The 15858-nt window shown below is 52.1% G+C and overlaps 6 protein-coding genes across 6 annotated transcripts; 3 read left to right on the plus strand and 3 right to left on the minus strand.

Annotated features, from left to right (window-relative positions):
* Positions 1 to 114: 114 nt before the first annotated feature.
* Positions 115 to 3867, minus strand: CKM354_000632600 (uncharacterized protein; the record flags this gene model as incomplete). Its single annotated transcript, XM_044801637.1, has 1 exon — positions 115 to 3867. One exon carries the CDS (start codon positions 3865 to 3867, stop codon positions 115 to 117), a length of 3753 nt encoding a protein of 1250 aa, XP_044657572.1.
* Positions 3868 to 3925: 58 nt separating this feature from the next.
* Positions 3926 to 4870, minus strand: CKM354_000632700 (uncharacterized protein; the record flags this gene model as incomplete). Its single annotated transcript, XM_044801638.1, has 1 exon — positions 3926 to 4870. One exon carries the CDS (start codon positions 4868 to 4870, stop codon positions 3926 to 3928), a length of 945 nt encoding a protein of 314 aa, XP_044657573.1.
* A 1833-nt stretch (positions 4871 to 6703) lies between these two features.
* On the plus strand, positions 6704 to 8445 carry CKM354_000632800 (uncharacterized protein; the record flags this gene model as incomplete). The annotated part of the gene is made up of 3 exons (XM_044801639.1): positions 6704 to 6756; positions 6967 to 8176; positions 8359 to 8445. The coding sequence occupies 3 exons, from the start codon at positions 6704 to 6706 to the stop codon at positions 8443 to 8445; spliced, it is 1350 nt and encodes a 449-aa protein (XP_044657574.1).
* Positions 8446 to 9349: 904 nt separating this feature from the next.
* Positions 9350 to 10152, plus strand: CKM354_000632900 (uncharacterized protein; the record flags this gene model as incomplete). The annotated part of the gene is made up of 2 exons (XM_044801640.1): positions 9350 to 9839; positions 10001 to 10152. 2 exons carry the CDS (start codon positions 9350 to 9352, stop codon positions 10150 to 10152), a joined length of 642 nt encoding a protein of 213 aa, XP_044657575.1.
* A 1290-nt stretch (positions 10153 to 11442) lies between these two features.
* On the minus strand, positions 11443 to 12130 carry CKM354_000633000 (uncharacterized protein; the record flags this gene model as incomplete). Its single annotated transcript, XM_044801641.1, has 2 exons — positions 11443 to 11537; positions 11587 to 12130. The coding sequence occupies 2 exons, from the start codon at positions 12128 to 12130 to the stop codon at positions 11443 to 11445; spliced, it is 639 nt and encodes a 212-aa protein (XP_044657576.1).
* A 1659-nt stretch (positions 12131 to 13789) lies between these two features.
* On the plus strand, positions 13790 to 14850 carry CKM354_000633100 (uncharacterized protein; the record flags this gene model as incomplete). Its single annotated transcript, XM_044801642.1, has 2 exons — positions 13790 to 14081; positions 14141 to 14850. The coding sequence occupies 2 exons, from the start codon at positions 13790 to 13792 to the stop codon at positions 14848 to 14850; spliced, it is 1002 nt and encodes a 333-aa protein (XP_044657577.1).
* Positions 14851 to 15858: the final 1008 nt, after the last annotated feature.

Consider the following 15858-nt stretch of genomic DNA (forward strand, 5'->3'; position numbering starts at 1 on the left):
CTGCCCCTCCAAGTGTTCACTGTCCTATCTTCAGCGAGTGAAGCGTGTCTTGCTGTTGGTACGAGGGCGTGCTTGGGGAAATGGTTAGTAGCAGTAGGCATAGGGTCGCTGGCGTTATATGTTTTGTGTGTCTTGGTTGACCGTTTCCTGGCTGGAGTAAGGTTGATACGGTGAGCTTTCGAAGCGGCCTGTGGCTATTGCGAACTGGACAGTCGCCAAGACTGCTTCTATCGCAGGTTTCCACTTCTCGTTGTCTGATGCTGCCTTTCCTCCGAGAAAGAAGGAGAGGTTGCCCCTCATAGTGCCTGTATGTTGTAGCATCCGCAGTCGGAGGTTATCCCACAGACGGCACCGGAATAAGAAATGCTCGACGGTTTCACTTGCTTGCGTGCATGCGCACTGGTCTGATTCTGCAGCTCCTATCCGGTGAAGGTAACTATTCAGTCGTGACATTCCGGTTCGGAGCTGTGCCAACACGCTCGCTTGTTTGCTTCCGAGGCGATCGTACATCATCCGTGTGTGTGGACCAGGTATCGCGGTGTCGATTCGTCGTATATGCTTTCCTACACCTTCGATCGGTTGCCGTCTTTTCCTTGTTTCTGCTTTGTAGTGGCTGTCAACGGTCGACTTAGCTGCTGGCCGTATCGACCGTGGTGTTCGACCTGGCTCTGTTGCAGCTTTCGCCGCCTCTTTTGCTTTCCGGCCAAGCTCAAACTCAGGAGTGGGACACCACGCCAACCGTACAGTATTGCGGTCCTGCAGGGCCCACACGCTCTTATAGATTTGTTGTATGGTTTCCTGTCCTGACTGCTGTCTAGGCCGGCATACTGCCTGTAGTGCTGCTCGGTTGTCTGAGAAGAGGTATATGTTCCGCGAGACGGTAGATAGGGGTATTTGTGCAAGGCCCTCTGCCAACGCTATCAAGGCCGCCGTGTACGGGTTGTGCTCCGTCCTTGCTGATACTGTAGTCGAGACGACGGTTGATGGGGGCTCTCCCCGCTCGGTGTCTTGTATTGCTGCTCCTGCTCCGACAATGTTGTTCCTCGCCGAGGAGCTTGTTGCGACACAGATACCTGCGCTCTGTTTGACAGCGTTCACCGCTTCCTCTGTCGTTTCCTTCGCATCTGCTGCTAGTCGCCGGTGCCACGGTGCTACTGTGTATGGCGCGATGCTTTCCATACCTCTTGTCGATACCTTGTAGGTAGTTGACATCTGTTGCAGCGGGGAGCGGAACCTCCGGGTCGGCACAACCCTGAGTTTCGACAGCGGATTGGTCGTAGGCAGCGAGAGAATATCGACCCATGTGCTCGCGGCTTTGGCTGCGTGTCGTTGCTGGACCGTGCGTATATTTGCCTCTGCTTCTGCCACTTCTCTTGCTACTGTGCGGAAACAGCCTGTAATTGCCTGTGCTCCGATTCTTTGTACTCGATTTATCGCAGACGCTAGTTGACCTTTACACTTGTGCATCCACACCGGCGATGCGTAGTCGACTACTGGCGCCACCGTTGTCTCGAACAGTCTGCGGGCAGTGGACGGTGACAACCCTCGCAGTCGCTTCAGTGCCATTGCAGCAATGAGTCCCTTCGTAGCTGCTCTTGCGATATGCTGCTGAAATCGCAGTCCGGCGTCCATGAACACACCTAGGATCTTTGTGCTGGTCACAGGCTCTACCTCTTGTCCCTTTACCATGACTGGTTGGGCGCTACTTCGGCACGGTGCACGCGTGAAGTGGATAAACGCTGTCTTGTCGCCCTCAAAGGTGGCTCCGCTTCGTCCTTCCCACTCTATCGCTTGATCGACAATCGCCTGGATCCTGCCTCGGTTTGCTTCCGCAGAGGGGCCTGTGACCCACGCTGTGTAGTCGTCGACAAATGCTATAGCACCGCCGTTGCCATCGATCTTGCGCTGGACGAGGTCCGCATTAAAAAAGAGGAACAGGACCGGTGATAGTGGTGACCCCTGCGGCAATCCTGCTTGCTGTAGCGCTTGTCGTTCCGATGCCTGACCATTGACTACGATTGTAGCCGATCGGTCCGAGCAGAAGGCATCGATCCATTTTACTAGCATTACGGGAATGCCCCTTGCTTGAAGTCGCTGCAGGAGTCTTTCCTTACATACTCCATTATATGCACCTTTCAAGTCGAAGCTGATCAGGCTGAGCACCTTCCTGTTACGCCATGCCTTGTGGATATGTTCCTGCAAGAGAAGGAGCGCCTGTACTGCCGATCGTCTCTTCCGGGCTCCAAAGTGGTTTGCCGGCAGGAGGCCTGCGGTTTCGACTGCATGTGATATCCTTTCCGCCACCACTGCTTCCAGGGCTTTGCCAAGCGTAGGGAGCAACGAAATGGGTCGCCATGCCTTCGCTGCTGTATAGTCGCCTTTGTTTGGTTTCTTCAGTGGGATGATTTTGGTTGTCTTCCATTGGGCCGGCAGTATTCCCTCTCTCAGCGACGTTCGAAAGAGTATCAGAACCCTCTCCTTTACGGCCGGCCATACCCGTTTCCACACTACCGCCGGCAGCCCATCCTCTCCTGCTGCTTTCCACGACTGGGCTGCGAACACGCTCCGTTCAACTTCGTCCATAGTGAGCGGGGGCATATGGACTGGCCTCCTCTGCTTTCGCTGCCCTTCGTCCTCGATCACGGGGGAAAGGGGTGGAAAGAATGTTGACAGCAACTCGGTCGCCTGCTCTCCTTTACCACTTGTGATCGACCCATCTCTTCTCGTAAGAGGCGGGATCCGGGATGAGCCTAGGCTGGTATCAGCCTGCATATACTTCGCCGCCTGCCAGATGTTGTTACTGTTGTCTAAGAATTCTTCCCAGTGCCTCCTCTGCTGCTGACGGACGGCATCATGGTATTCCTTGGAAGCGATCCGTGTCTGGTTTTCGAGTTGTTCGCTGTAGGTGCCCGCCCTACGATAGCTCCTCGCCCTGTTCCTCCAATGGGTATAGATCTGACGAAGCTCAGTAAGGTCGTGTGTCCACCACCTTTTGGCATACGGCGACGGTTTTGCGACAGGAGTCAGTGCGTGAATCGCTGCAAGCACCACATTCATGAGTTGGTCGGCCTGCGTCTGTACATCCACTTGCACATGCCCGTATACGTTTACGGCCAATGGCTGGGGTGTACTAGTAATCCTCGCACAGATCTCCTTCCAGGGTGCATTCTTGAACAGCAGTCGTGGCTGGACTGTATGCTCCGGCGTGTCGATATCAAGGGTGGTCTCGATTGCGTGGTGGTCCGACCCGTGCTCAGTTCCATAAATCCTACACCGGATAAGTGCGGCGGCCAGTTCCTCGGAGGCTAGCACCAGATCGATGGTGCTTTCGTACCTGCCATTCTGCCACGTCTTGGTACCCCTGGGTAGGAGACTGCGTAGCGTATAGTCGTTCATAAAGTCCACGAGTCCGTCGGCCTCTCCTTGTCTGGCAGGCGAGATGTCGTCTCCACCCCATAGCTGGTCATGTTGGTTAAAGTCGCCGGTAAGAAGTACATCCATCCTTCCCCTCGTCACCCGTCTCATTGCCGTGTCTATACTTCGCCGTAGTAGCTGTATCGTCTCCGCGAGTGCTTGCGGGTTGGCTGGCACTACGTAGACCGATGCGATGAACACCGATCGATCGGATAGATGCAACAGCGCTGCAGTAATATCGGGAGAGGGTACCAGCACTGGCTCACTCTCTATTCCCTTCTGGATCCAGAGCATACTCCCAATTATCCGTCTGCCTTCGCGCGTTTCCGTAGGTATGATCTTGGTCCAGTGTGGATGGCCCAGCGGCACCGTTAACACTTTGCCCTCTCTCACAAACGCGCAAGGTTCTGATAATGCGATGACTCCGAAGTCCTGGAGGTCTGTATCATTCATTACGCTATGTTGCACCACTCGCCGCTTGCCGACATTTAGTGAAAGGACCTTCAAGGGACTAGGCATGAGCGACAGGAGGAGGATGCAGTATCTGACAGTTCCTGCTGTACGATTCGTGGGGTCCACCGCATGGGATGCACTTTGGAACTAAACCCTCGGCGTCGCATTCGGTGTGGCGGTGGCCTTCTTGCGCGCACTTAGCACACCTCTGTGGTTTGTTGCACGTGTGTGCGATATGGCCTATCTCCTGGCACCTATAACACTGCATTGGTCGTCGGCGCGGTTCACAAACCCGGGTGTATGCCGATTCTCCTGCCACGTGGAAATACTGTTCTTGTAAGAGGCGTGCAGCGTCGTTGCCTTTCATCAGGTAGACGATCATCGACCCGTACGCCTTCATACTGTCTTTGCGGCTGATCCATACAATCTTGGCGATTTTGGTCTCGTTCTCTTTTTCCAGCATCTCAATCACTCCCGGTCGGAGGTCCCCCGTCTCGGTAATTACGGCCGTGCGGTTAGCATTGTCGACCTTGATTGGGTAGAGCTGGTCTCGTAGCACGCGGCTTCCCGGTGTCGCGGCTGCGGTCTTCAACATCGCCTCTTTGACCCGTGTCAGCTCGCCCTCATTCCTGCACGCCACACGGATCCTGTCGGCATTGCGTGGGTCCTTGGTAACTGCCACACAGCGCCACCGTTCTTGTCCTTCGATTCCTCGCATCTCTCTCTCCACACACTCCCGAACCACGCCGGGGTGGGTCTTCGCTTTCTCGGCCTCGTCGGCTCTCGAGATGTCGATCGTGCAGTAGAGGGAGTTTGTGAAAGCTGATGGGGTTGTGCTCATCGTGAGACTGCGGATGTTGCTAGGTTGACTGTCTGGGGGTGTGCATGCTACTTCCGCATATGAGCGACTTCCTTTAGTAGGTACGCCCACGTTAGCTAGTTGTTCCTGAATGCTCGCTGCTACTTGCTGCTGAATGCTCACTGCTACTTGCTCTTGTATCATGGTTGTAATTTGTTCGATTGTTGGTACCTTCGCGACTATTTCCTCCAGTTGTTTCAATTTCTCTTCCGCATGTTCCGCTCGCCTTTCTGCCTGTTTGACTCGCTCTTCCGCCTGCTTGGCTCGTTCTTCTGCTTGCTTCATCTGGGCTAGCATTTGCCTTTGTGGTGTATTGTCACCAGTCGCAGCCGTTAGTTGTTGTATACTTGGCCTGGACTCTTCTCCTATATCCACCCTCTTTTCTCCCATTGCCCTCGACTTTGTTGCATTCAAGGTGTGCGTGCCTCGATGCAGGCTCCGGTAGTTGATGGTGCCGTGCGATGCTACCCGTTTTGGGCGCACGGTAACATACTCTTGCTCTGCCGGAGGTTCCGCCATCCTCCTCTTTCTCCTTCGTCTGCTGTCCTCCTAGCTGTCTCTGCCTCGTATCTAGTGTGTTCGTTCGTCCGTCCCGTCAGTCGTTCCTGTTCGCATGTGGCGCTGGTGGAAGCATCTTTGCCCGATAATTTGGTGTATTTGCCATACAAAACGCGGGACGGCCTTCCCAAGGTCACGTGTGAACGCTGGAAGCCATGCGACGACAACAACACGCCTAGAGCGCACCAACAACGCCAGTTTACACGCTGAAATTAAGGTAGTATGATTCTTAAGGTATCAGAGGACTATCTGCGTGGTTTACCTGCTAATTTAGGTGAGTTTCTAGAAAGACGTCTCTAAACCGCGAAAAATCCTACTTCTAGGCAGGTGGGCACGTTAAAAGGCGAAAGCACAGTACACCTCGACGGTGTCAGTCACGATCGGAAAAGTTGTCTCCCGCGCTAGACCGCATTCGATGGAGCACCACCACGTCTGGCTTGGTTGCGCACTGCTGCGCTCGCACCGCAGCGGAATAATGTGAAACTTGAGATCGAAGGGAAGACGTCTCGAGCGCCGCTTTGCTAATCGGTGAAAGAACGAGCTCTCAGAAACTACAGGCCATGAAGAAGGCTTTCCAAAACAAAAAACCCCCCCAACGGAGCCATATCGCGTGAGTAATGGCCATGCAGCAAGACCACGAAGATACGGACCACAACGGATGCGCAGCTATGAGGCAGAAATTCGGAGCAGTCTCATTGCTACTCTCCTGAGATTGTACACAATCCCCAAGCGAAACGCTGCGCTTGCAACTTTCGAAGTTGCAGCTTTGAGCACGACCCTTCATTGATGACCCACCTGCCAGGTCTGTCTGCTGTCGCCTGTATCACGCGCGACACTGCGTTTGTACAAATGCGTACGCGACGCACATGCATCATGACTTCTGTTCGTGGAGCATCGGATCGGTCATCGCAATGTTATTCAGTAACGCGCTTTTCCTTCCTGGTGGAAAGAAGAGATCTGGGGCAAGAGAAGCCTGATTTAGCTTTGCAAGAACAAGCGCGTGGCAGGCCATTGACTCAGCCGCGATCCTTCTTTTCAGCTTGGGCATCGTGGAGTCCTGATGGCCATATTATCGGAATGCTGACATTGCTAGCTTCCTGCTTCGGATCCAGCGTTTTACTGGTCTGATACACTGAGTTATCGAACCAAATTCTGCTAGATTACCGGGTTCTGCGCACGTGCGACGCCAATTGGTTCATCAAGCCACAACCGGTGAGTGCCTGCTGTATTGCTCATTCATTCAGGCAGAATGGGTTCCCATATCTGATGACCTGACGTACAATATTAACAGGATAACAGTTTATGGAAATGGCTACAGCTTCCGCTACGCCTTGTTGTACTTCTTCGAAGCTTGACCGGTCTTCACTAGTTGATAGGTTGCTCGAGATCCAGGATTATCAAGTGGTGAACAATAAACCAATGGCATGGGCTGAAAATCTGTCATGCTGTTGGATCAACCCGAACAACACTTTGTAGCTTAGCGTCGGACGACATCGGAGTTCTGATATTCAAGATTATGTTGCTGTGTCTTACTTTTGGAAAGAGGCGCCAAGATTGGAGGACGCTCAGGCTGGTAGGTACAGCATTGTTGATTGCAAGCATGAACATGCGCGTCCTAGCAAAGTTCACGACTAAGCACTTTCAAGAGTCATCCGTTATGCGAAGCATTGTCAACTTCTCAGGTTCTGGATCGATCGAGAATTTATCTCGAATAAGAAATCAGAAGAGAGACAGGTCGTCCTGGACTCCATGGATTTGGTCTACCGGACTAGCGCCTACCCTGTCGGACTACTCGCTGCTACGCTCGAAACTCAAGACCAGGTCAATCAACTGCAAGACTTGTTATTAGGTGCGTATGCTGTCCTGGACGAAGATTCCTATCCTCGACTGGTCCAACCTGTACATGCTCCTAGCTCTCGGGCGGCGTTCAATCTGCTTCGTCGTCTTCAAGCGGACCGTTGGTGGAACAGGGCGTGGATATTTCAAGAAGAATACTTGTCATCGATCAGAATGCATCTTCTGATCCGCCGTAAGCAGGATACAGTGGCATTGCGACAGTTTGGATTCTTGCACGGGGAGATGTGCATCAATGCCGCAAACTTCCGAGAACAAGCCACCATTTTCCTGCTTGCATTTCAACGAGAAGCTCAAGGCAAACGTAGTCGAGTTTCCGCGCAAATGCTAAAGATGCTTGGATCATACAAGATACAGTACCGCTTTCAGCATGACGCAAAGGGAAAGGCAATGGCTCCAAGAATTTTCGCGGACATTCAGCGCAGAGGGATCGAAAAGCTTCACGATCGTATTCATATCGCAGCGAATAGCTGCAATTACGCCATTCGTTTCAATTCGGAGATCATGTTAGACCGTGGCCATGACCTGGACCTCTGTCTGCTCACAATGTATCTTCTGAACGGAGAGCTCCTTCGAGGAGTTAGGAACATCCAGAAGCTTCCGACAGATATGCATCTAACCAATTACCTGCAATACATTACTTTCGACAAATTTGACGTACCCGTCGAAGGGAAAGATCTGTCGTACCTTGAAACGTGCCGCCTTCATGGAGTCTCCTTGAGCTATGAAGGAATCCACGCGAAAGGTCATATTTGGAGATTCATTGGGGCCTTTTCTACTCGTGCATCGCCACCTGCTCCTCGATGGAGTCGGAAGTATCACAACAAAGGCCTAAACAATTTCCAACGAGACTGTCTACATCAAGCACTGATCGAATTAAGGAACTGCGACCAGGCATTGCACTTTCTGGCTGAGAGAATTGAGCATTATCTCGAACAAGATATGCTTGACGTTGATCCGTCTCCAGTCAAGCAGCACATGGACTTGATGGCCGGGTCGGTGGTAGAGGCGATCAGAGCCAAGAAGTCGTTGCACGTAGTAAGTATGCACGAAAACGCAGTACCCTGTGACTTGTTTACTGGTCTGATGAAACCGGCAACGGGGTCTTTGCCTCATGGCATGCCGGTCTTGGCGGCGATGGCCGTTATCGGTAGTCCCAAGTTTCACTTGGTGTTGAAGTGGAAGACACCAAAGCTGGGCCGCGTCTGACTGCTGTGCAGTGGGTCAATGGGCTGGTTTTCTTAAGGCAAAATGAACAAACGATCGTTATTTTCAAATGGCCACACAAGTGGCTGTGGAAGTTCTGAAAGTAGAGCGTCTACTGGTCCCCAGGCAGCCAAGTGGTTGTGGCAAGCGAATTTCAAGACGTCTGCGGGGCTTCAGAGCATGCTGAATATCGTCGGTCAGCATGTGCTTCACTAGAGGAAATGACTCAGTCGCTGACATGTAGCAGCCCGCGCATTCTTGCGTTACCTGCAGTTCGACCTATCTACTGTCTTGATGCGCAGGGGCGAGCAATGATCGTTGCCAATGGTGTGAACCCCTGGACTATCACCGCCGCCCTTACGCAGATACCCAATTTACAATATATGCGTCATTGCGTGACGCAATATCATTGCCTGCTGACCTCACCGCTTGCGTCGCTTAAGCGAGTCGATCATGTCTCATGCAACTTGCGTTGCTGGCATCGATCTGCCTGAACAATGATAGGATTACATTGCGGTACGTGCTGAAGGCTAGCAGTCATTGCTATTTCCTCAAGAATTCTCAGTTGCAGCGACGTAAACTCACTTTGAGCAGCTTGAAGTCGAGCTCGCCGCTCCCGCACCTGTGATATTGAAATGAAGGGCTGTGAGCTGTGCAAGACTACCAGAGATCGTTACAATCCTCCACAATCGTTTGGCCTCGCTTGATCCATTCCCTATGCACAACTCTAGCCTGTGTGAGCGCATGGGAGTGATTGGCTACTGAGCCTTCAGGCTGCAACAGGCCGGGTTGTGACGCCCACCTTCGCCGTGCATCTGCATTCTAGGCGCGAATTCAACCGGTTGGCTGGGGAGAGCTGTAGCTCAGCCTCGTTTCAGGTTACTTGACTGCCGCGGGGTGCAAGCGTTGGAACGCGCTTCAAACATGACATCTACTAAGTTAGACACATTCCACTCGTACACCCTTCTGAATTTTATCCTTGGAAACAACTACACTTGCAAAAAGATGTTCACATGTATTGCGAAATGCATATGCAGGTGCCGCAAAAGCAGGACAGGATATGCAACGACCACCATCTACGCCGAGAAGGGCCACGGTCACTTCCGGGACGAACCAACGAAGAACTGTGCCGATACTATCAACGAGGTGCTTGGCGTGCTCTTGACGGCTACAGCGGCACCAGACAACGCCACGCGGGCACTTGAGGAAATCGTGCGCGATTCGGGATGGTGGGATGCATGGACTGCGAAGGCGTTGCTCTCAGCAATCGAAGACTTGCTAAGGTCTGGGAAAGAGATGGCTTCTACCATGGAAGCTGCCGTGGATCGGGCAGTTTGTGAGGCAGCCAAAATTCCAGAGCTCGCAAAGCAATTTGCAGAAGAACACCCTCTCATGGTCGGGATTGTTTGTGCCATCGTTGCCCTCGGAGTGCTTTACATCTTCTGGCCTGCGGTTCTCGAATTGCTGGGATTCGGTTCAGATGGGCCGATTGAAGGTACCAAGGCCTTGACTGCTTTGCTGCATCCTACTGTCACTGCTCAGCAGTTGGCAGAGCCAAGAGACCTCAGACATATGGGAAACGCGTGCACAGCGGACACGCAAGAGCGAGGAGATATGAGAGAAGATACAAAGATACAGAGCGAGTACGGGGAACAGAGCACGTCTTTCGAGGTCAACCACGGCGTGGCGGTTTTGCTGAAATCGAGCCGTACGGACGCGACGACGAAGCCCAGAGACTCCCTACTACTACAGTCACATCATACATGGCCTACACAACTGCGCAGGTCTGCGATGTCCCACGTCTCTAGGTCTCCGAACAGAACGGGATCATCTCTCCCGCGAAGCGAGCACCGGCAATCCGACACGCTACCAAATGGTGTCACACAACACGCGGATACACAGACAGCCTCGCCCACTGTCGCCCTGAGCCTCCGGTGAAGGCCTGGTTACCCTTCACCACCCGACAACGCCCGAGGAGGTTCGCGAGACAGCTCTCATGCCTAGTAATTCGGGACGTAGTTGAAGTGGAGCATCGCGCACGAGCGGCGAGACGCCAGCGGAGATATCACAGCCGTGGTTGACAGCAAAAGACGCGCAAGATATAGCGAAACAAAAGCTCCGCATGATGGTGCTATCGCATCGTCGAAGTCTATCACGAGGATACACACAAAAAGAGTTTCATTTGTTTTGAGGAGAGCAGATATCACGGGAAGAGCACGCATAGCAGGGACAACATAGAATACGTCTGCACCCTATAGTCGGCACGTTACTCCCATCCACACATGAACAAAACCAATGAGGAGGTGGAAAGGAGGTTTACAGGCGCCTTTCGACACGCGATGACACGGGACCGACACGGGCACCGCTGCCGGAGATCACGGCATCGCGATTCTCACGAATACCTTCAACTCTACGACGAAGTGACTCCTACGCCTCTTTGGGCACGGCAGGAGCGAAGACAAAGAGCAACGCGATCTGGTGCAGATGGCCGCGCGGAAGTCGTATTGCCGCACTCGTACACAGGCACCGTACCACTTTACGCACACGGCTCGATGAGCCTGAGGATCTGGTAGGCCCAGGTCTACATGCCCCGGTCCGAAGAGTAGTGGTACGTGGATGCTTTAGACAGGTACATGGACCACATACAGAGGAATCATATAGAATGGCCACAGACAGAAAAGTCTCAAATGTCGAACAACACATATTCCCAAGCACATAAACAGGACCAACTCGTTAGGCATGGTGACTAGCAGGCAGGGGCGAAGGAACAGCTGGTTGTAAGTTACCTTTGGGTACAGCGAAGTGGGGCATGTTGACTTGTTGAGCATTGCGTCGGCTGTTTGCTAAACCTCTGCATCCGGGCATAGCTGCCTTCGAGGCGGCTGAAACCGTGTAGGAATCAATCAGTCAATCAATCAATCACACAATCTTCAAAGGCGAAAATATCGTAGTGTAATATGACCCAATTGAAGGAGGTACGCAACAGACCGTCCATCTGGAGTGTGGAAATTCAGTTCTCGACTATCATAGATCTCAGGGCATGACGAACACTGGCAGAAAACCACAAAGCACTTCCACGATTTTCGATAAAACATCAATCACTCCAATCCACGGTCAGCACCGTGGTAGAAGGCGAACTCTCTAGACACGCCATGATCATTACTGCCCATCAAGACCTTAGCCCTGGATGCTGCTGCATACGGTTCAGCCTTTATTTCGACATGTGAGCATCATCAACGTACCATCTTTCGGCAGCGCTTTACCTCCTAGTTTGGCTCTGGAGAAGTCGGCTGATCTTATTCCTCCTGGCGGGAGGTCAGGAGATTTTGATGAGATGTCCGCAAAGTACCTACGTGCCTTCATTGCCCGAGAGTCTACGTGGGCGCTTCCCTTGGTCTCGTCGTCGTTGAACGGATCACCATGCCAGACGGACTGGCGCTTTTGGATGCCGTCTGCGTGGGCGCTTCCCTTGGTCTCGTCGTCGTTGAACGGATCACCATGCCAGACGGACTGGCGCTTTTGGATGCCGTCTGCGTGGGCGCTTCCCTTGGTCTCGTCGTCGTTGAACGGATCACCATGCCAGACGGACTGGCGCTTTTGGATGCCGTCTGCGTGGGCGCTTCCCTTGGTCTCGTCGTCGTTGAACGGATCACCATGCCAGACGGACTGGCGCTTTTGGATGCCGTCTACGTGGGCGCTTCCCTTGGTCTCGTCGTCGTTGAACGGATCACCATGCCAGACGGACTGGCGCTTTTGGATGCCATCTGCGTTTCCTTCAGTCATCATCCTGTCTGAATTCACCTTTAAATGTTTTCAGTACCAAGTACTCACTAGATCCATGTTCAACAGGAAGAGCTACGATGCGCGAGACCGCGAGAGCAAACACAAAAAGTTCGTTCACATGCATGACGTAAATTTCACAGTTTTTGATTTCTGATGCTCATTTCCTCAACTGACCGCGCGATTCTTGCTGCACTATATATTGTGACTCCCCGAGTCCTTGAGCTGCCATGTTAAGTTCAAGTATCCTAGTAAAAGTCTAAGAGCCAGGCTCTGCCCAGTGCGTGACGCTTCGCATGATTTCACCGTCTGCAAATGGTGCCAGGGGCACATTCTTTGTAAATTTCTTTACTAAGTTTTCTTGCTTTAACTTCAAAGGTACCACACATCATTATTGGGCGAGTTGGACCGAGGGAGACCTACAACATTGCAACCTTAACGTCCCTCCAGGCTTTCCTCCTAGGATGTATTGCCGCTGTTGGTCTCCCCTTGCACAGTAAAAGCTTATACTGAGGAGCACATGGTTACTAGGGCGAGTTGGGCCGAGGGAGACCTACAACATTGCAACCTTAACGTCCCTCCAGGCTTTCCTCCTAGGATATATTGCCGCTGTTGGTCTCCCCTTGCACAGTAAAAGCTTATACTGAGGAGCACATGGTTACTAGGGCGAGTTGGGCCGAGGGAGACCTACAACATTGCAACCTTAACGTCCCTCCAGGCTTTCCTCCTAGGATGTATTGCCGCTGTTGGTCTCCCCTTGCACAGTAAAAGCTTATACTGAGGAGCACATGGTTACTAGGGCGAGTTGGGCCGAGGGAGACCTACAACATTGCAACCTTAACGTCCCTCCAGGCTTTCCTCCTAGGATGTATTGCCGCTATTGGTCTCCCCTCGCATAGTAAAAGCTTATACTGAGGAGCACATGGTTACTAGGGCGAGTTGGGCCGAGGGAGACCTACAACATTGCAACCTTAACGTCCCTCCAGGCTTTCCTCCTAGGATATATTGCCGCTGTTGGTCTCCCCTTGCACAGTAAAAGCTTATACTGAGGAGCACATGGTTACTAGGGCGAGTTGGGCCGAGGGAGACCTACAACATTGCAACCTTAACGTCCCTCCAGGCTTTCCTCCTAGGATGTATTGCCGCTGTTGGTCTCCCCTTGCACAGTAAAAGCTTATACTGAGGAGCACATGGTTACTAGGGCGAGTTGGGCCGAGGGAGACCTACAACATTGCAACCTTAACGTCCCTCCAGGCTTTCCTCCTAGGATGTATTGCCGCTGTTGGTCTCCCCTTGCACAGTAAAAGCTTATACTGAGGAGCACATGGTTACTAGGGCGAGTTGGGCCGAGGGAGACCTACAACATTGCAACCTTAACGTCCCTCCAGGCTTTCCTCCTAGGATGTATTGCCGCTATTGGTCTCTCCTCCCACTGACTCTAGACAGCCACCGATATGCACAGCTCGTCCGCACTTTGTCATCGGAAAAACCGCGACAGAACAACCTAGCATTGCATATTGCCTTCTATTCGGATTTGAGAAAAGCGATTTCTCAAGATTCTTGTAGTTTGCGGGCCTGAAAATATTACTTCCGACAACACGGCGACTACTCACACGAAAGCAGAAAGATTTTATCGAAGCAGAAAATTGATTGCCATCAAAAGCAATGCTGGATTACACGCGAATTGAGCATCAAACACTCATGGATGACCAAAGACATAGCAAGAGTGGTACTGACGTTAATGAGGCCGACGAACATGAGCCTTTCATGACAGAGGATAAATTCTACACGCGAGCTAATCTCGTGTCCAAGCCTACACTATACCGCATAACATTTTGGCCGAGGATGAATGCTGCTGCGGTGGTGTTAGCAATGGCACTAGTCGCAGCCAGCATATTCGGAACCATTAGATGGGAGCGAGGTTGGAGTAACGCGCCGAATTTCCGGCCACAATGGTGTACGAGAATGCATTTCACCACGACATCGTCTCTAAGCTGACCTCATAACCATCTACAGCACCAATGTACGATCTGGTCGATATCCCGGTGGTCGAGAAGACCCTAGATCCATTCATCCCATGGAAGGCAGGTCACCCAGATCAAGTATACTCCAGAGATCCAGCTCCGGAAGTTGACGAAGCGTGGGAGAAAATCAGTCATTCTATGACCTGGATCCCATTGACAGCAAAGGACGCCATACGGATGGGCAAAGATCCTGAAGCATTGATTGTATTCCCTGGGGACGATCGCCGTTATCTATCCACACAAGACACGCTACATCAGCTACATTGCCTCAATTACTTACGCAAAGGTCTGATCCACAACTACCATTACTATTGGGGCAAGAAATGGGGTTTCTGGCCGCCATTCTCGCTCGTACGGCACCTGACACATTGTGTCGATATCTTACGACAACACCTTATGTGTAACGCGGATATGGAGCTATACACATATAATTGGCGTGTTGGCGAAACGATCAAATGGCCTGATTTCGGGGTCCGCAAAACTTGCCGAGATTTCAACGCCCTCTTGACATACCTTTCGGAATCCCAACAACCGGACTTGGCAGAGATCTATCGGAACATTACTAAACCTGCCGATGCGAATGAGCTCCCAGTGCCCTTAGGCGTACAAGAGTACATCACTGAAGAGACGTACATAAATGAGGCAGGGACATACTTGAATCCCATTCCTGGCTTAGGTGATAAGGACTACTGCCTTGGGTAGTCGCCCGCCTTCACACGCAGGAGTGCATTAACTTCGAATAACGGTGGAGTTTTTGCTGACGAGCATACTACGAGGTAGAGAATACGGGTTAGATAATTGTAAGCTAAAGCAAAAGTGGGCCTGGAGGCTAATTTTGAGCAACGCAATCATGGAGTAGTCTTCGCGGAAAGGTACTATATGTCCACGGAGTTGCTTTGGCTTTCCTCTCGATTCGAAATAAGTTGTGGGCATTTCGTATGTTCATTGTGTCATCAAATCGCACAGATCTAAAGTCCCTGCGGTTAAGTGTGTAAGCGCAGCTGGAGATGCGCCTCCGCAGCTGCTTATACTCAAGGCACAACATATACGCTCGAGGTGGAGACTGGCAGACAAACACGCCTTCTGGCTGGCATTCCTCGACATCTTCGAGCGGCTGTACGTCAGATAGTTAGCATCCTTCACTCGTCCCGTTTCGTTTCGTTTCGTTATTCAATCTAGCTATGCATGGATTGAGCTTAGGGTGAGCTGTCCCTGATCATCGTGTCTTGCATTCGTGCTCCTATAAGCTGCCTTGACTCAGCATGTCCCCAAGTCAGTTTTGTTACAAGTGTAACTAGGGGAAGCCACTAGGTAAGAGCGCAATCAGCGGTGATTTGCGCCTATCACCTGGCTCGAATACCTTCCCGTACTATTGAGAAACGCGATCGTCGCTCTCGCCATCGCCAAATCTGGCCACCATTAGTTACCATCTATGTACTTCCCTGTCCTTCGGTCTCTTCTTCAACCCTTTCCACCTAGGAGGTACGACACGTCCCCCCATCCCTATCTGTCACCGGCCGCTTCTTTCACCACCTGCTCTCTGCCGTCCAGTTCGGGCAATGAAGGACGTGCTTTACGGTCTCACGCCGCCCACCGCATGCGCACGCCGCACTTTCAATTTGTCTGATTCGAGCCATGTATCCGATTAGATGAATATAACCCCGTTCGGGCCTATGCAAGAATCCCTGCGGCCTCGTGTGGCAGCGGTTC

This window comes from Cercospora kikuchii (genome assembly GCF_019650295.1).
Source record: "Cercospora kikuchii DNA, contig_00004, whole genome shotgun sequence".
Taxonomy (NCBI): Eukaryota; Fungi; Ascomycota; class Dothideomycetes; order Mycosphaerellales; family Mycosphaerellaceae; genus Cercospora; species Cercospora kikuchii.